Genomic DNA, 16,521 nt, shown 5'->3' on the forward strand with positions numbered 1-16,521 from the left:
CTAAGGAACAAAGTGATCGCAACTGAGAACAAAGATGTCGCCTGGATAATAGAGAGACAATCGCACAGCTGAATGCCGTAGTTTGGTTTTACACAAAAAACGCTGCACTCATCATCAGAAGATAGGATTTCAGCCCCAATTCCACTTTTGGAAACTAAGCAGCTTTAGACAGAGGACTGTCCTCCTTAGTCTCAACTCACTCCTCTATTAAAAGGAACCGTTTAGATATTAGAGCAGGCTGATATCTAAGAGATTTTGCTCCGTACATTTAAATGAGTTTCCAGTTGTAGTACTTACGTAAAAAACAAAACAAAAACATGGAATTGACAGCCCTTCCCTTAATACCAAACTCCTCCACTTCAGGGAATGAAAGTTAAAATCTGGAATTAATGCAAAGTTTTGAAGAAAGGCTGCAAGTACCATTAGCAGTTTCAGAGCCATAGAGAAAAAGATAGAAACAGCTGGCTGTGCTCTGGCTCTGATGTACATACCCTGGGGTGCCTCGCACCCACCGCCTCTCAGCGTGCACCGCATGTGCCCAGGGATCTCCAGGGGAGCCATGAAGAACCTGGATTCTGAAGATGGGGGCTGCCCAGGAGCTGGGGGTGGGCAACCTCTCTCAGCATTAATGAAGGAGACGGAGGAAGAAAGATGAAAGGGAAAGCCCACCTTGAGCCTGGGTAAAACAAGGCCCAAAGGACATCTCAACAGATGAAAGAAACGGCAAAGTGCGTTATCTAAGAGAGGTGGCAGCTGGAAGGCAAAGGAAGAAAAGGGTGTGGGCAGAGCTGGGACCGTGGGGATACAGTGAGGTCCCACTGTGCCCAAACTGCACCCGGAGAACAAAATCCTACAGAGACAGCAGCCAAGCTTTAACCAAACCACCACAGGTGGGCTGCACGCGGGCAGGCTGCCTTTGTGGGCCATGTCCATTGACAATGTAGGTCCTTCCTTTGCATGGGGCTCTATCTCCAACCACACGACCTGACATCAGATCTAGCTCTTATTATTTCTACATGGAGCCTCTGCCCTCTCCTCCACCTCCCATCTTTCTACTTGGGGCAAACCTGTCATTTTGTTTCTCCTAAGAAACTGCAGAAAAAGGGACAGGTCAGGACACGGGCTTATCTTTTTTTCTTTCCGTCAATATAATAAGAGCACTTTCCTTTGGAAAACCACCAGCTTACACTCTCAGTCCAAGTAATTGGGGTGAGGCAGCCCCTACCCTTTCGCTCCAGGGATGGGCCGGTCACCTGGTCTTACCAGTAAGACCTCCGAGCCCCCCAGAACACAGTGACTGACCAGTTCAAGCGTCAGCACCAAATTTCAGATATTTCGGTGCCCACACCGAAATACACACACAGATTTTCTAGTGCCCCCACTAGAAAAGAGTTGCTTCCGCTGGGCTGCAGAACCGATGGGTGCAAAACGGAAGCCCCTGGCTGCCCCCGCTGCCACACTTGAGGAGCACCTGGCTGAGAACAAAGCAAACTAAGAAGAAAGCAGAGCTGAGAGGGGTACAGAGTCCTGATGAGCTCTTTAGAGACCCTGGGCTTTCTATCACATGCAATGAGAAATCTCTTTTCTTACACTACTTTGAGTTGGGTTTCTGTACACTTGCAATACAGAGTCCTAATTAACTTATGGAATTTGAAATCAGTGGGTACAATCAGGCTTTGGTGACAGTGCACCTGGGCTGTTTAATGCTAATACCCAGATGCCTCTAGACGGCTGTGAAAGAGGAGCATCGTGCAAGAGGGAGCAGCTGAAGCCAGTCCGTGGTGAGCGATATAAATCTGAGCAGGAGAGAGCAAGAGGAAGACAGATGAAGAACCTACTTGACTCCAGCTCTCTGAAAGGGCAGCAGGCTCGACACCAGCTTGGAATCCACTTTGGACAGGTCTGCCTCGGGGATGTCTGCCACGGGACACAGAGACGTCTTCTGGAGCTGAGCGGCGAAAGCCAGGGTGAGGGTCTTGGGCAGAGGATCCAGCTGAACTTGTGGAAGGCAGCGCACCCTTTCCACTAGAAAGGAGAACAGAGGTGTGTGAATTGGAGTGTGAATGTCCAAGATTTCTGGGGGAAAAACAAGGGGCTTTGAGATACAAAGTTCAATGGCTGGAATTCTGCTGCATGCCATCTTCTCCGGAAAGTAACTGGAGAGAAAACTGGGTGCAGACAGATGCCTGGCAGAGAACCAGTTTTCCCTCTCTATTTCTAGTGTCTGCAAACAAGAGGGCACTCAGTAATGCAAAATTGATCTTCACTACACTACACAAACACCGGAAAGAACTAACGTGTTCTTGCGACCTATCTATTTTTAATCTCAAGTCATTTAAAAAATTATCTTAGTATTCCCATTCAATAAATAAGGACCCATATTCTTCAAAAATCAGCCCAGGAAAAGCAAGGCCTAAAATGAATAAATCTTGTCTTGTTTCCATTCTCCTTATGTTTTATTTTGGTTTCAATGTTTGAGAAGATGGAGAACTTTAAGCTATATGCTGTCACCAGGCAAGGAAGCACTGTGGTCTATGCAGAGAAGCTGTTAGGTATTTCCAAGAAAGATCAGTAGGACAGTAGTGCTATTTACAAACAACAACAAAGGGCAGAGTCCAGGCAAAGGCCACCAACTGACAACAATGCACATGGCCCTGCACACTTTTGACCTTTTCCATAAGAGAATAAGCAGCTCCTCTTGAGAGAGGTGAGTTTTACAGGTATTGGCAAGCTAAGGTCTGTGGGAAAAACAGTCTATTACCTGTTCTGGTAAATAAAGTCTCACTGGAACACAGTGGTGCCTATTTGTTTATGGACTGTCGTTTACTGCTTTCATGCCGTAACGGTGGACCTGAGTCGCTGGGACAGAGACCGCATGGCCCACAAAGCCTAAAATGTTTACTATCTGGCCCTTTACAAAAAAAGTTTACCAACCCCCGCTAAGCGTAGAGTCTAAACTATTACTCAGGGTGACCATGACTCTGTTTCAATTAAAGCTTATATTTAGGGGTCTTTACTTTCCTTCCATGTGTGCTGGTTCCAGACCCCAATATAATGGATGGGGAAATCTCTTCTAGTCAGAGTCTTTAACCCAGGTGGGAAAAATATATGACCTTGGATCTACATGGAAATAAAAGAAAATCAATTTCACTGATTTTTCTCTTTGAAGGAATTTAGCTTCACCTGATTTTAAAATTAAGAGGAAAAAAAAAAGCCCTTTATTCAATAGAGAAACAGAAAAAGAAAAAACCCAGAGATATAAATAAAACATAATTCTGGGGGGCGGGGGACGGCAGGAGAAGACAAGTTAAAAATTAAAAATTTAGAGAAAAGAGGATAGACCTAGAAATCCCTGGTAGTAGAATTGTCATTAAACTTCTAATCACAGCCTGCTGTCCTACAGTTGTAGCTTTCAAGATGTTCTTCCCTTTCAACATTTCCTTTGAAAAATCTCACGAGCAGAGTCAGGAGAGTGACCACTGTTTACAGATCCTTGACTGCTCTCTACCTTTTACCTTTTCGGGGCACCCTGAGATAGTCATAGTAACCCACCAAGGGGCTGAGTTCTCCAGGAATCCAGGAGAAGGAATCAAATAGAGAACTTGCGTCTATTTCACTTCTACCCGATATTACTTGAAATTCTAAGGTTGTCAGTTCTCTGCTCCATATGGTCACAAGGTATTCGAAAAGTCTTCTGCCACAGCCGTCAATTGGCAGTCGCAAATACTGATGTGAATATGGAGGGCTGAGCCGTCTACCGCCACCTTAAATTGCCTTGCCTTTTCAGTATATTCAAATCCATCTCTCTCTTTCCCTAAATATAGGTATCAGTTATTTCTGGAAACAGTTTGCATGAATAGAATCACCATGATAAGAAATCAGGTAAGGTTGATGGCTTAATACAAAAGAGTGCCCATACTGATGCAGAAATACACTGCATGCTTCCAAATTAAGTCTGAGCGTGCTGATTTCTGCACACTTCAAGAGACTAAGCACTCCACGTGCTTTCAAAACCCATTTTCATTTTAATTCTAGTGATCTTCAGCAATCAAATACCTGATGAAAGCTAAGAAAGGGCTAAGGATCCGGCTGCTGTGAAACAGTGCTTTGTAAGCATTATGTCCTTTCAGCCACTCAAGAGGAACAAAAACCACTTTCTACTCTGTTTCCTACCGACTACTATCTCCCCAAATCCTCTGCTGCTGGTTCAGTCAACTGAGTGTTTCTGAGACAGCCTCTATTCACTGTCAGCGACTCACTGCTATCCCTTCCCTGTGCTGGAAGACGACAGGAATGTGCAGTCTGGCTTCATGAGTCATAGAGAAGTGTTTCTGTAAAATAGCTCTCTGGCAGAACGCTACCGGGCCACACAACAGAGAGATGTTAACGTTTTCAAATAGCAGCTGACAAGATCATCGAGGGGACGAAGAACCCTTCTGGACTGTTGACAGGTGGGGGGAAAACAGAAGGCTTTATGCCAACTTCACTGTGGGCACGAGGAAGCAAGTCACTTAGAAAAGAGGGAAGAGGATGGCTCTGCGACTGGCCTGACCTGGAGACCGTAGTCACCACGTTAGCAGTGAGCACTCACACACTCAGTTCCCACCGTCATTTCTTAATTAGTTTCATACGCACATGGTCACTAGCTCAGGTCAATAATCTGATTTCACATACGAGACCTAGGGGTGAGGAGAGAGGTGCAAATTCCCCAGGTTTACAATCTGTTAACAGTGGAATTGGAACTAAACTGGGAACTGCAGTGTTCTGCAGCACCTCTTCACCTCGGCTTCTTAGTTCACAGACCTGGGCTTCTAAGTTTCCTGCTGGGTCACATCACAAACTCAAAATTGCAATTTTAGTCAGACTTCATTGTGACCCTAACAAGGCTCCCGACAAGGAAAACAACTGTTTTCCTTCTCTGGGTCCAAATTTTCCCCAATCTATGAAATGGGGAGAATCAGTCTTATATTCTATGAACGCTTGACTCTAGAATTCTTAACTCTACACCCATGGCATTATTAATATCACAGGCAAAATCTTACGTGGGGCTGTTATGTGCATTTTTCTGGGTGAAGCATCCATTGTTTTCAGCAGAGGTTTCAAGGAATCTACGGCCCTCAAGACTTGGAACCGTTATAGAACGCTATGTCAGTTGCAAGTCATGGTTTTTCAACATTACATTCATCTGCTAGTGCTGTAAATATCCTGCTTTTTGCTGCTCCGTAAAAGTCAAAGCCTTTATAGCTCACATATTTATATGTCTTTCTGTGGTTGAAAGACAAAGGGGTGAGAGGGACAAACTCACTCCTACCGTTCATCAAAAATTCAGCTTTGGCCAAATAATCTGCTCTAAGTCACGAGTTCCAAATAGCAGACCCAAGGGGTCTCAGGTCAACGTCAGCCATCCCTCCTGCTCCAGCTAGTGGTTGCCGACACTAAATAACTCATCGTATTCAAACTTAGCCTCGAGTTGGCAGCAAGTCTTTCCTCAAGGAATCAAAAGTACTTCCCTTATATTTACTTTCTGTCAGTAGGGCAAATGTGGATTAAACACCCCATTTTTTACTGAAGGGACACACGGGACCCAGAATATTGAATTACCTACCTGACGCTGCATAGGAAGTCACATAAGGAGGAGACAGAGGGAAGAGACCCTCTTCCTTAAAGCCCTAGCCTGGTGGGCAAGACAGCCAATGATGTGGATCCCCACTCCCAGCCCCACTGAGCTGGAGCATGTCTCTCCTGGCCGAACCCTGGTACCAGAAAGTTCTCAGGGGGTCAGGCAGGAGGAACCTCCATTGTGCCGGCTGCACACCCACTGCAGAATATCGATGGTCTGGAAGATGGGTAACAGACTGGTATTCCAGGACAGGCTGAGCTATGACCACACCCCACCCCCTTTCTCTGCCATACTGGAATTCACTCACTGCCCCACCCAAGCAGAGCAGAGAAGAAAAATGATAAGCCCAAACTGGCTTCCCCTTCTTGTAGTTACATCTGTACACATGGCCCTTCCCTTGGTGAGACTCCAAAGCGCTTATTAAACGCTGATGCGCCCTGGCCTTGGCTTCTGCCTCTGGCAGAGCTCAGCCCATGATGAAGCCTGTAACCACTACGGCCCTCCAGCTTTCACAGACCATCTGGTTCTAGAAGTAAGCTGAGAGAGCCTGTTCTTAGAGGGAATCCAAAGTAGCTTCCATCTAAGCTCAGCAATGCTAGCTTGCCTCTGATTGCCCAAATCCACAAACCCTCACTTCTAATACTTCTGTGATGGGTGTGAGGTTTCACAGGCCTCAAGAATTTGACTAGTAGCGCCTCACCCTGATGGAAGATGAGACCCTGCATCTGCTTGGGCTGCCGTAAAGCCGCTGTCCCAGAGCACAGGGACATGGCTGCCCGAGACCAACTTCACCTTTACTAGTCCTGTACACAAGCATGCGAAGTTACCACGGTGGAGGGGAGGAAGGAGCTGCTTCTTTCAAAATACATTAAATTTAAGGCACATAATTAAAGCTTAACAACAGCATGATATAAAGCAAGCAAGGTGGTCAGCTCACTTAGTTTACTGTACTCTTCCAGGAGAAAGTTCCACTTCCTGGTCTTGACATCTGCAATGACAAGAAACAAATAGGCACACGTGACACCCTGCCCTCCTGCAATGTCACCACACCTACTCATTCATTCCCTGCTTTCACAAACCCCCAGGAACCTCGGGTGATGTGGCTGACCCTGTGCTGGGCACTGAGGACACAGAGATCGAGAGCACCAGTAATTGAGACTTTCACAAAATTTGGGGAGGAAAGACAAGCAGACATGAAGATAGCACTGGGCTGTAAGCGTGGTGATAAAGGGAGCTACGGGGACACAGGACTGGGGACGGTCAGAAGCACTCTGAATCTCCAAGGTGGGGATAATATTGTAGCTTGCACTTATTCACTGCTTACCTTAAGCCAGGCACAGTGCCAAGAGACTCACATGCACCATCTCATCAGTTCCTCAATATGCTATAAGCTGGGCACCATTATTAGCTCCATGTTGTACATGGAAAACAAGCTACTTGTGGTCAGTGTGGTCAAACGGTCTATGTTCAAATCCCAGGTCTGCTGCTTCCTGGATGTGTGACTTTGGGCAAGTTATGCAACTTCCCTGTGCCTCAGGTCCACATGTGAAAAAGGAGCATCCTATAGCCGCTGCCTCACAGGGCTTTTGTGAGCATTACATAAAATTTAAATGTAAAATGCTTATGAAAGAGTTTCTGGCAAACAACGCACTCAAAAAAAAGGTAAACAATGATAAATTATTATTATTCTTCCATCTTCTGATTAGTACGGTGTAGCATAAACTACACATAATATTAACTAAGAAGGGTGAGCATCTGGGTACCCAACATTGACTAATTACTTAGGTTTTCCTACCAATCGACCTTCTGAGAAAATCAAGCAAGCTTCAACTCAGTAAGTGCTTTCTGGGCAGCAAAAATGAATAATTCTCTGTCTGGTCATTGAAGAAGCAAGGCAGTCAGGCAAAAGGCATCATGGATACTTTGAGTCCACTGCAGGAAAGAAGCAAGGTGGCCCAGGTGTAATCTGACAGAAAGACCAAAAGCACACCGACTACTCTTGATGTGGGAATAGTGCAGGAGACCCTTTCTGACAATAGCTTGATCCTGACGACAGTGGCAGGGCAGCAAATGGGAAAGTCTGTGAATAAGTGCTATGGAAAAAAAAAAAAAAAAAAAAAGTCCAATGATGGTGTTTTTATGTCTAGGGGCCTGGGCAGGGTTGGGTGTGAGTATTTTCCCTGTTCTCATTCCTCCCTAAACAGCAGAGCATGTCAGGAGCGTGATTTCAAAGGCCACAGGTCAGAAGACACAGGTCATCGGTACTTGCCTTTTGAGGGCCACCCCAGGCGGAAGCCGAACACCTGAGGGGCCAGGGGAGGCAATGCTCTCTGGACTGAGGCTGGGCCCTGCACATTGTGCCTAAACCCTACTCACCAGCCTGCTCTCACCAGTCAAAACTCTCTCCATCTAAGGGATAAAAATGCAACAGCCAGCATCACCCGCTCCTGAAGGAACCCCGACCTTGATGAAAGCTCACTGGGCAAATCATTCCACAGAGGCTTCCTCCATATGCCGCCTGCACGTAGTCTCAAAGGCAGGAGGTTTTAAAGGTCTGCTTTCTACTTGCCTAGGAAAACTAAAACCATTTCAAGAACGGGAATACAAATCCATAAAAGCCACGCTGTTTTGTAAAACAACATGGCCCAAGCTAAGAATGAAACCCAGGTGTTCAGAATTCTTCTGCTCTCTATGCTGATGCGGCAGCTTTTGAAGAACCTCACAAAAAATAAAGCAAAACTGCTTTGCTTTCGCTGGTGGTTTTCAATCCTGGCTGATGATCAGTCTCACCTGAAGATTTTTTAAATGCCAATGCCCAGGCCCCACCTCCAGCCGATTAATTCAGTAGCTCTGGGTGGGAGCCAGGCACCAGCTTTTATTCTGGGCGTGGGGGCCGGCAATCTGATTCACCCACCCCTCCAGGTGGCTCGGAGGCACGCTCAAGTTTGAAAACCACTGGCTTAGTCTCTACCCAGAGGCATTTATTTTTATGGCAAATGCCTATTTTTCAAGCTCTACTAAGGACAAAATAAAACTAAATGGGTTTAAGTGGCTGAAGCAGGAACTGACCTGCTTCTACCAAGAAGACACTGCCCAGGTGACTGGGGAAGGAGTCTTCTCTTTGCGAGGCCTTTAAAGACAGAGCAGGCCCCACTATGTGTTCAACAATCTGGAACAATTTAGGGAGCATCTTTCTACAGGAAGAGGAGAAGGTTAGAAAGGCTCTACCAAGAAAGTTATTTCTGAACATTTAAAGAGAGGAAAACAGCCTAGTCTGAGGTCACAGGCCACTCTGCATCCTGGAAATCAGGCGGAGGCCAACTACTTGCCGTATTTTCTGGAATCCATCTGTTTAAACAGCGCAATCAGGCCTTCGGAATAGCTGATGTCTGCCTCAAAGCGGGCCCGGGAGATGAGTATGCACTGCCCTTTGACAAAGGCAAGGGAGGGAGCTACAGGAAGGCAGGTCTGGGCTGCAACTCTGCTGCTGCTGCTGGTAGAGGGTGACTCCACGTGGCCCTCGGCCCCTTCCAAAGGCTGCAGGGTGACAGCCTGGAGGTGCTGGGCTGCTTTCACTGCCGAAGAAGAAAAGGACAGAGGTGACAACCCGAGCGACTTTTAGGTGGCCCTGGAATGCTAAGGCAGGAACAGGAGGAGGGCAGGCGCAGGGTGAGGAGGAAGTTCGCTGGGCAGGCGGGAGAGAAAAAGCGTAGGCAGATGCGGAAGGTGTGCAGGTGTGCTTTAATTGGGGCTTCAGGTATTTCAGGATTTCCTGAATGTAACTCTTCTATTCCGTAGGTTTCCCAGTTTAAAAAAACTTAGAATTCAGAAATGAACAGGGGGGACAGGGATCTCACCAGGATGAGTAAACTTATCAGATAATTTCTGTGGCCATGTCAGAGAAGCCACCGAAGGAAGTCAACACACCAGAAATCACCCCCTTAACCCTGTTCCCAGGTCACTGCTCTGTCCACCGCTGGGAGGACAAGGAAGGAGACACAGGATCATCAGGCCACAGATGTACAGTGTTGACCCTTATCTTCTCTATTACTGAGGCATTTTATAGATTAATAGATTTGACGACATAGAACTAAACTGTTAAAAAACACAAACTGAAATGAAAGGCAAAACTAGTGAATAAAGATATTTGCAAGAAATATGAACAGAGCTCATACTTCAAAAAAAAATACTAAGACCATATAAGATAAGAAGTTAGGCAACCAATTCAAAAGGGGTAAAATGACTAATAGACATTTGGAGAAACGTGCAACTCCGCAAACAATCAGAGTAATAAAAAGCCATTTTTAACTTATCGAACTTGCAGGATTAGAAAAATAGATATCAGGAATAAAACGTTTTGGAAAACAATTTGGCAATATACAGCAGGAGCCCTAAAAAGTGAGCATAATGATTCAACTTCTAGGAATCTATCTCAACTAACACAGGTTGAAAAAACACAAATTTATAGACCAAGGTGTTCCTTACAGCTTTGATACTGGGGAAACAAGGAGCAAATTAATATTAAACAAAAAGAAAATGATTTACCCCATATATGACACATTCTTTTTTTTTTTTTTCCTTGGTTGTACTGTGCAGCATGTGGGATCTCAGTTCCCTGACCAGGGATCCAACCCGTGGCCCCTGCATTGCAAGGCGGAGTCTTAACCACTGGACCACCAGGGAAGTCCCTATCACACATTCTTAAAATGGAGAATGTTATATAGCCATTAGTTTGTTTGTTTTTTGGAAGAAATTTTGGAAAAGACAAAAGACGCTATTAAGTACGAAATCATTTTTTTGGAGGTCAAAGTGGTTCAATAATGGACACGCACATTTTCATCACCCAGAATTAACTGTTTAACGTGTGCCATTAAAATAAAAGTGCTTTATGCAGGAACATTAAGTGAAAAAGGCAAGATACAGATTACATTACATATAGAAAACACTGTGTATGTTAATGCATAGGAAAAAACGGCTGGAAGGAACAAAACTAAAATGCTGACAGCGGTTAAGTGAGTGGGGACAGACGGGGGTGGGGGAGGATGGCTGGTTTCTCTTCTTTGCACATTGACATACTTTCCTCATGACCTCCAGTGAGTGTGTGGTACGGTTAAAAAGGCAAAATTCAGAGGTGGACCCAAACAAATAACAGAAAGACTGAAAGTCTTCATATGTTGCATTAATAAAAAGTAACATGTACTAAGATGACACAGCAATCATCAACTATCCGAAAATTAAGAAACAAGGGTTAAGGCACAAATCCACGGTTGTTGGGAGAGTGTTCCAGGTATATCTTGGTAGAGAGCAGACTGAGTACGCAAAACATTGAGAAGGATACATGGGAGCTCAACAATTCCTAATCAGCAAAATTCACCTGAAAGCTATAGACAGAATCTTGTGCCCAATGAACTGTTAAAAAAAATACGTGGAGCATTACCAAAAACAACCATACTGCACAGAAAACCTACATGAATGTGCAAAAGCATTAGTCATCTGAGTCACCATGCATTGTGGTCAGAGGACAGGAGTAAGAAAGGACAAAACAAACAAAACAGAGACTTTTAAACAGTCTCTGTAGGTTACTTTTGTATACATATATAAAAGTATAAGAAAAGCAAAAAAAAAAAATAAAATTGACATGACATGAAAAAAACTTCGTAACAGTGGAAATCACTGGTTTAACATGAGCAATAACACAACACCAGGTATCAAGACCTACAATGTTAACCCAGAGCACTGGCTCTCCTCCCCGCAACACCTAATAAATGGATTAAAATAATGGGAGAAGCGAGCTCCCCCAAACCTAGTGTCAAACATTTCAAAAGGTAGAGGACAAGGAGAGAAACAGGAAGTTCTGCAGGGAGCTGTCCCATTACCCCCAGAAACTGTACTGTTGATGTCAGAGAATTCCACCTCGTGCCCCAAATCTGTGGAGGAGTAACCTCACCACGCATCCTCCGCTTTTCCCTTTTTGAACCGGGTGGGGACAGAGAGGGCATACAAATGGCTGCTGGGAGGGAAGAGTAGAGCGGGAGATGGGGACACTCAGGGGTGACTCTAACAGAGGTGCAGGCTTCAGGCACTAGGACAAGGTGACAAAAACCTTGGTGTAGGACAGTCAACAAAATCTCAGAAAACAGAGTGGTGCACACCCAGGGGCCCTGACCACCACCAGACATGACACAGGCTGGAGCCAGCCTGGGCAACACCCGCTCTTTGCACTCTCGGGTTTGTGTTGTCTGCTGAACTGTTACCGTTCCTGGGAACAGGGCCGGCACAGCTGCCTGGCATGGCTGGAGCCTGCAGTCCAGTGGGAACATATATTCTGAAGTCAGTGGCTTGGGTTTGAATCCCAGTTGTACAACCGACTGGCTGTGTGACCCTATGTTACTTACAGAGCCTCTCTGGACCTCAGTTTTCCCATCTGTAAAATGGGTGTTATAAGGAATGAAAGAGTTAGCATAGATAAGGGGCTTAGAACAGCCTAGCATGTAGCAGGTTCTGTAAGTGCTAGCTTTTGTTAATATGACCGGTGCTCTCCTCCCAAGGACCTGCCTCATTAGGCTGGCCATGGGGAGAAGGAAGGAGAGCACTGGGATGGCGTCCCCAAAGCCATCTGAACCACAAGCTAGACTGTATCTGCTACTCGAGGAGCTTTTCAATACCAGCGTCCCCCTACATGAGGGGGTGACCACACGCCTACTTACTCAGGGCACCGTAGTCGGTCATGCTGAAGTTCCACGTCTTGGTGGCAGGATCTGAAATGAAACAGAAGTACCTGGTTTGCCCACAATAAGGTGGATGACTGCTGGTATGAGCTGTACTTAGACATTCAATAAGGGTTTGTTAAATGAATGAATGAATGCTAAGTTCAAAACAGTTGACTGAAAAGCCCCTACTGATGTACAAAATCCCCGTAGAGGACAAACAGCAAATATAAATGAGAATAATGCTTTGGCTCTGCCCTTCCGGGAGAACCAACCTGGGCGTGCCATGTCACCTGGCTGAGCCAGCTCCATCGCCTTTAAAATGCAAATAACACCTACTTCTCACAAAAAACTGTTTTAGGCTTAAGTGCTACACTGCATACAAAGCACCTGGCAGGGGAACTATTCAGCCATTCTCCACGTGGCCATGTGGCAGCCCCCAAGCATGGCAGCTGCTTGAAGGAACGTCTATTATAAAAGGAAATGTGAGCTAAATAAAACAGAAAAGTTTTAACAACTGGATGGATATAATGTGCCAATGCACTCTCTTCATATTTATGAGAAACTGTTGATTTAAAGAGACTCTAGAAGTAGGAAAAAACATCTGGAAGAACTAGATGGAAGACTCATTACCGTAACGTCTGCTGGGCAGACTCTTAAACACTGCAATGAGCTCTTCACTGTACCCAATCTTCACCTGGAAACGATCACCGATTTTTATGCATGTTCCCTGCTGGGAGCCTGCTGCTTTGTGGAGTGGGGTCCCTGATTTCTGTTGTAGTCTTTCTTCTGGCCTGGGCATCACACTCCCTGAAACGTTCTGCCCAGAGGTGGAGGGTCTTGCCATCCTGGCCTCTAATTCAGGATCCCTGGGAGGCTGTCCAGAGGAAGAAGCTGTCGTCTCCTGGAAATTCTTTGCTCTGGCCAAAGGCTCATGAGTTGTGTTAACAAAGGGTGTCGATTTGGTCTTGTGCGAAGCCTGAATCTGACCTTGCTCTAACCCATAAACCCAGAGCTGCTCGCTGGAGACCACTGGAGGACTGTTTGCCAAGGGAGGGGAGATCCCAGCGAGAGTCACTTGATTTGGTGGGCGGTGGCTCGGGCAGGCTGTGGGCATCTCTTCTTGCCTCTGCCATGTCCCCTTTGCCTGCTCTGAGGTGCTGAGTTGAAAACTGTGGGAATTTTGAGGTCTCTGATCACCATCAGATGAACTCCTGGGATTCTGTTGCTTGAAAACAACACCATGGCTCCCTGACTTAGAAGGATCCTGGTGGAGGTGTGTGGAAGGGCCCTGCTTGGACCGGGAAGGTTTGGCAGCAATGGAGGAGCCCGAGACTGTGTTCTGATGCTGTCCTGCTAATAATTTCTCAGCTCTACGGGCCAGAGCCTTTTGCCGATTCTCTTCAATTTTTTTCCTCTGCTCCTCTGTAAGAGGCAAGGACATTTTAACAGGGAAATGTTCATGCAGGAATGTCAGTCTTTAATCGGAAACTTGGCAAAAGCTGAGAAGGGAAAAACAATATTGAAATAAACATTAAATGTGTGTATTTGCTTACCTTGATTTTAACAAGCTTTTGTCCCAGGAAATGCACAAGGAGCCAAAGGATATATGAAAGTTTCTTTTATAATCAAACACATACCCACACAGATAGTAGGCAGCATATGCCCAAAACCATGACTCTGACAAAAAGTAAAAAGCAAGGTCGATCAAATCCAAAGCCAAAAAGGTATTGCAACTGCAATATTTTTCTCCCTCTCATCCACCAGCCAACGTGAGTTATCAGATCCCAAAAAGTTATACAGTGCCACCTAAATCCATCGGATAATGAGAAGGGCGACATTTCAAACTATAAAGGATAATGGACTAGATAGACATAGACCAAAACAAACACATACCATGGCGTGACACTTGCTAAAACAGCCTCTTTCCAACCTGGAAGAAGGAAAAAAGCATTAGCGTCACATACACTGCACACTAAATCCACCCCTCGAATACCATCGTTTTATCATTCCTGGCAAGTCAATCTGCGGGTGGTAAACCCACCACCATAGAGCAACGAGTGACTGACTCTTCTGGAAAAATAAGGAAAAAAAAAAGTAATACACTCATTGTACAAATTCAGATGCTACATAAAGATGTAAAGAAAAGAGTAAAATTAATGTGTAATCTCAGTATCCATCAATAACCACTGTTCATAGTTTAGAGTACAGTATAATTCTGATTTTTTTCTATCCATATCCATAGATACAGGTCATGTATAATATTTGGAAGACTGATGATTTATTACAAAATAGGATCATTATATATGTTCTGTTTTGTATCCCTATCCCGACTTATTTTTTCAAATTCATTTACTTAGGTCATTCTTCTATGAGCTGAGCCACTTTTACAATACTCTAGACCCAGGCGCTGGACACCAATTTCTCTGGCTTGATTCGAACTGAAGAGCCGCTACCCAGTGTAACGCCACGCAATGTTTATAATATGACAAGGTTGGGGGGGGCCTCTGAGAAGCGCCCGAGGGTAAAAAGGTTTCCTTCCTGCTGGGACTCTCTTTGACCAAAACTCCAAACATCGATCCCTAGAGACCTTCCACTTCCTCCAACCACCAGCAGTTAAGAAGGGGTTAGGGAAAGGCATCGTTCCCGCGCTCGGCTGCAGTTCTCAGGCTCCCCGGGTAAAACACTCCTGCCTAACTTTCCAATCAGCGCTCCGCTGCGCCCCCAGACTCTCCAGGTCCAAGGCCAGGTGCGCTGCCTCCACTAGCCAGGGGAGACGACGCCATGGGATGAAGTCCCATTGATCAGCCCCAAACCATAAAGCCATCCCACTACATGGACGCCCCTCTTCATTGTGCTGAGACCTGTGTTCCACCCCATTTTGGGGGCGCGCCTCTCCCCGACCTGGCAGTATGGGAGCGCCACTCCCACCCCTATCATCTCCACTTGGATTCACCCTTTCCGTTGGCCCACTCCCTGCTCCAGGGTGGCATCTGGTCTCGTCCGCCACCGCCGCCTTCCTCCCAGTTTACCCTCTCACCCGGTGAGGCCTAGAACGTGAGCCACATTAGCGCCCGACCCCGAAGCCAGGCGCGTCTCCAGGGCCGCCCCGAGCCAGGTTACTCTTCCGGGTGGCCGGTTAGGCCCAGTTACTCAAGCGCTGCCAGTTCGCTCGCCTTATTTTAGCAGCCAGGCCTCAGAGGTAGTGCTGGTGGTGGTGGTCGCTCCCCGAGGAACTACACTTCCCAGAGGGCAACGCGGCCCCAGTTACGCTTTAAAAACTGAAAGATCTCAGACGGGAGACCCGAGCGGTGCTGCAGGGCCTTCTGGGATTTGTAGTTTGAACTCGGGGCCGGGCGAGAATTAGGAGACGCAACGTCGTGGGCGGGGCTGAAATGGTGCACCCTGGGAATTGTAGTCCTCGAGTCCATTAAAGGTTTCAGCAAGCTCCGGGGACCGTGAAAGCCTGGGTTGTTGTTTCCAAAACTGGAGTCACGCTGTCAGGAGTTGTCGGAGGTTTTTGTTTTACTTGCTCTTCCTTATTTTTATTAGCACCCAGGAAGGAAGCAATATGAGCTGTGCAAAATGTACAACATCGTAGTAACACAGAGTTTGATTTGACAAGCCAAAGATAGTGCAGCTGTGGCTAATCTCATAGTAATACGGAGAGACGGGCAGACGGATTTGGTAGCTCTTAACAAAAGTATCCCCAGGGGTATCCATTCCTGATTTGATAACCTTGCAATTTAAGTACCACCTGCTGTTCCAACCCCGACCTGACCTTCTTGGATCAAAAGAGAATTAGCATTGTCGTCACTGTCATTGTTGTCATCACCACTGTCTTCATCAGTCATTGTGTTGAGCATTTAATGTGAATTATCTCATTTAATCCTCACTACAACCTTAAGGAACACACAGTATTTGTATCCCCCTTTTACAGATAGGAAAACTGAGCAGCTATTGGATAACTTTTTCAAAGCCTTATTAGCCTATTTGTGATTCTGACTCTGGAACCCACACTTTTGAGAGAAAATTAGTAAGCTGACACTATCAGAGTCAGTTTACCCCATTTCTGAGCACCAACACCCTTTCCATTCCATAATCAACTCCACTATTAAATATTGGTGGTAAATATAATATTTCCCTGTCATCAGTATTCACATAAACGTTGCTATTCTATTTTCAAACATGGCT

General features: G+C 45.9%; 1 protein-coding gene across 7 annotated transcripts in view; it reads right to left on the minus strand.

Annotated features, from left to right (window-relative positions):
- The window catches only part of SMARCAL1 (SNF2 related chromatin remodeling annealing helicase 1), a 51,906-nt gene extending 36,315 nt beyond the window's left edge, over positions 1-15,591 (minus strand). For 3 of the 7 annotated variants that reach the window (XR_012332984.1, XR_002177074.2, XM_019938956.3), the window contains exons 1-7: positions 15,368-15,571; positions 14,224-14,260; positions 12,961-13,829; positions 12,328-12,378; positions 8,950-9,195; positions 6,558-6,608; positions 1,839-2,025 (exon numbers count right to left, since the gene is read on the minus strand). Coding sequence is in view for 5 of the 7 variants with exons in the window: in XM_019938956.3 (XP_019794515.1) it covers positions 1,839-2,025; positions 6,558-6,608; positions 8,950-9,195; positions 12,328-12,378; positions 12,961-13,771 (1,346 nt within the window). In the remaining 2 variants the exon portion in view is untranslated. Of the gene's footprint in view, positions 1-1,838; positions 2,026-6,557; positions 6,609-8,949; positions 9,196-12,327; positions 12,379-12,960; positions 13,830-14,223; positions 14,261-15,283 lie in introns of all 7 variants that reach the window. The other 4 variants (XM_033859798.2, XM_019938955.2, XM_073807290.1 and 1 more) reach the window with 4 other exon arrangements.
- Between the last annotated feature and the right edge of the window lie 930 nt (positions 15,592-16,521).

Source organism: Tursiops truncatus, chromosome 7, assembly GCF_011762595.2.
Source record: "Tursiops truncatus isolate mTurTru1 chromosome 7, mTurTru1.mat.Y, whole genome shotgun sequence".
Taxonomy (NCBI): Eukaryota; Metazoa; Chordata; class Mammalia; order Artiodactyla; family Delphinidae; genus Tursiops; species Tursiops truncatus.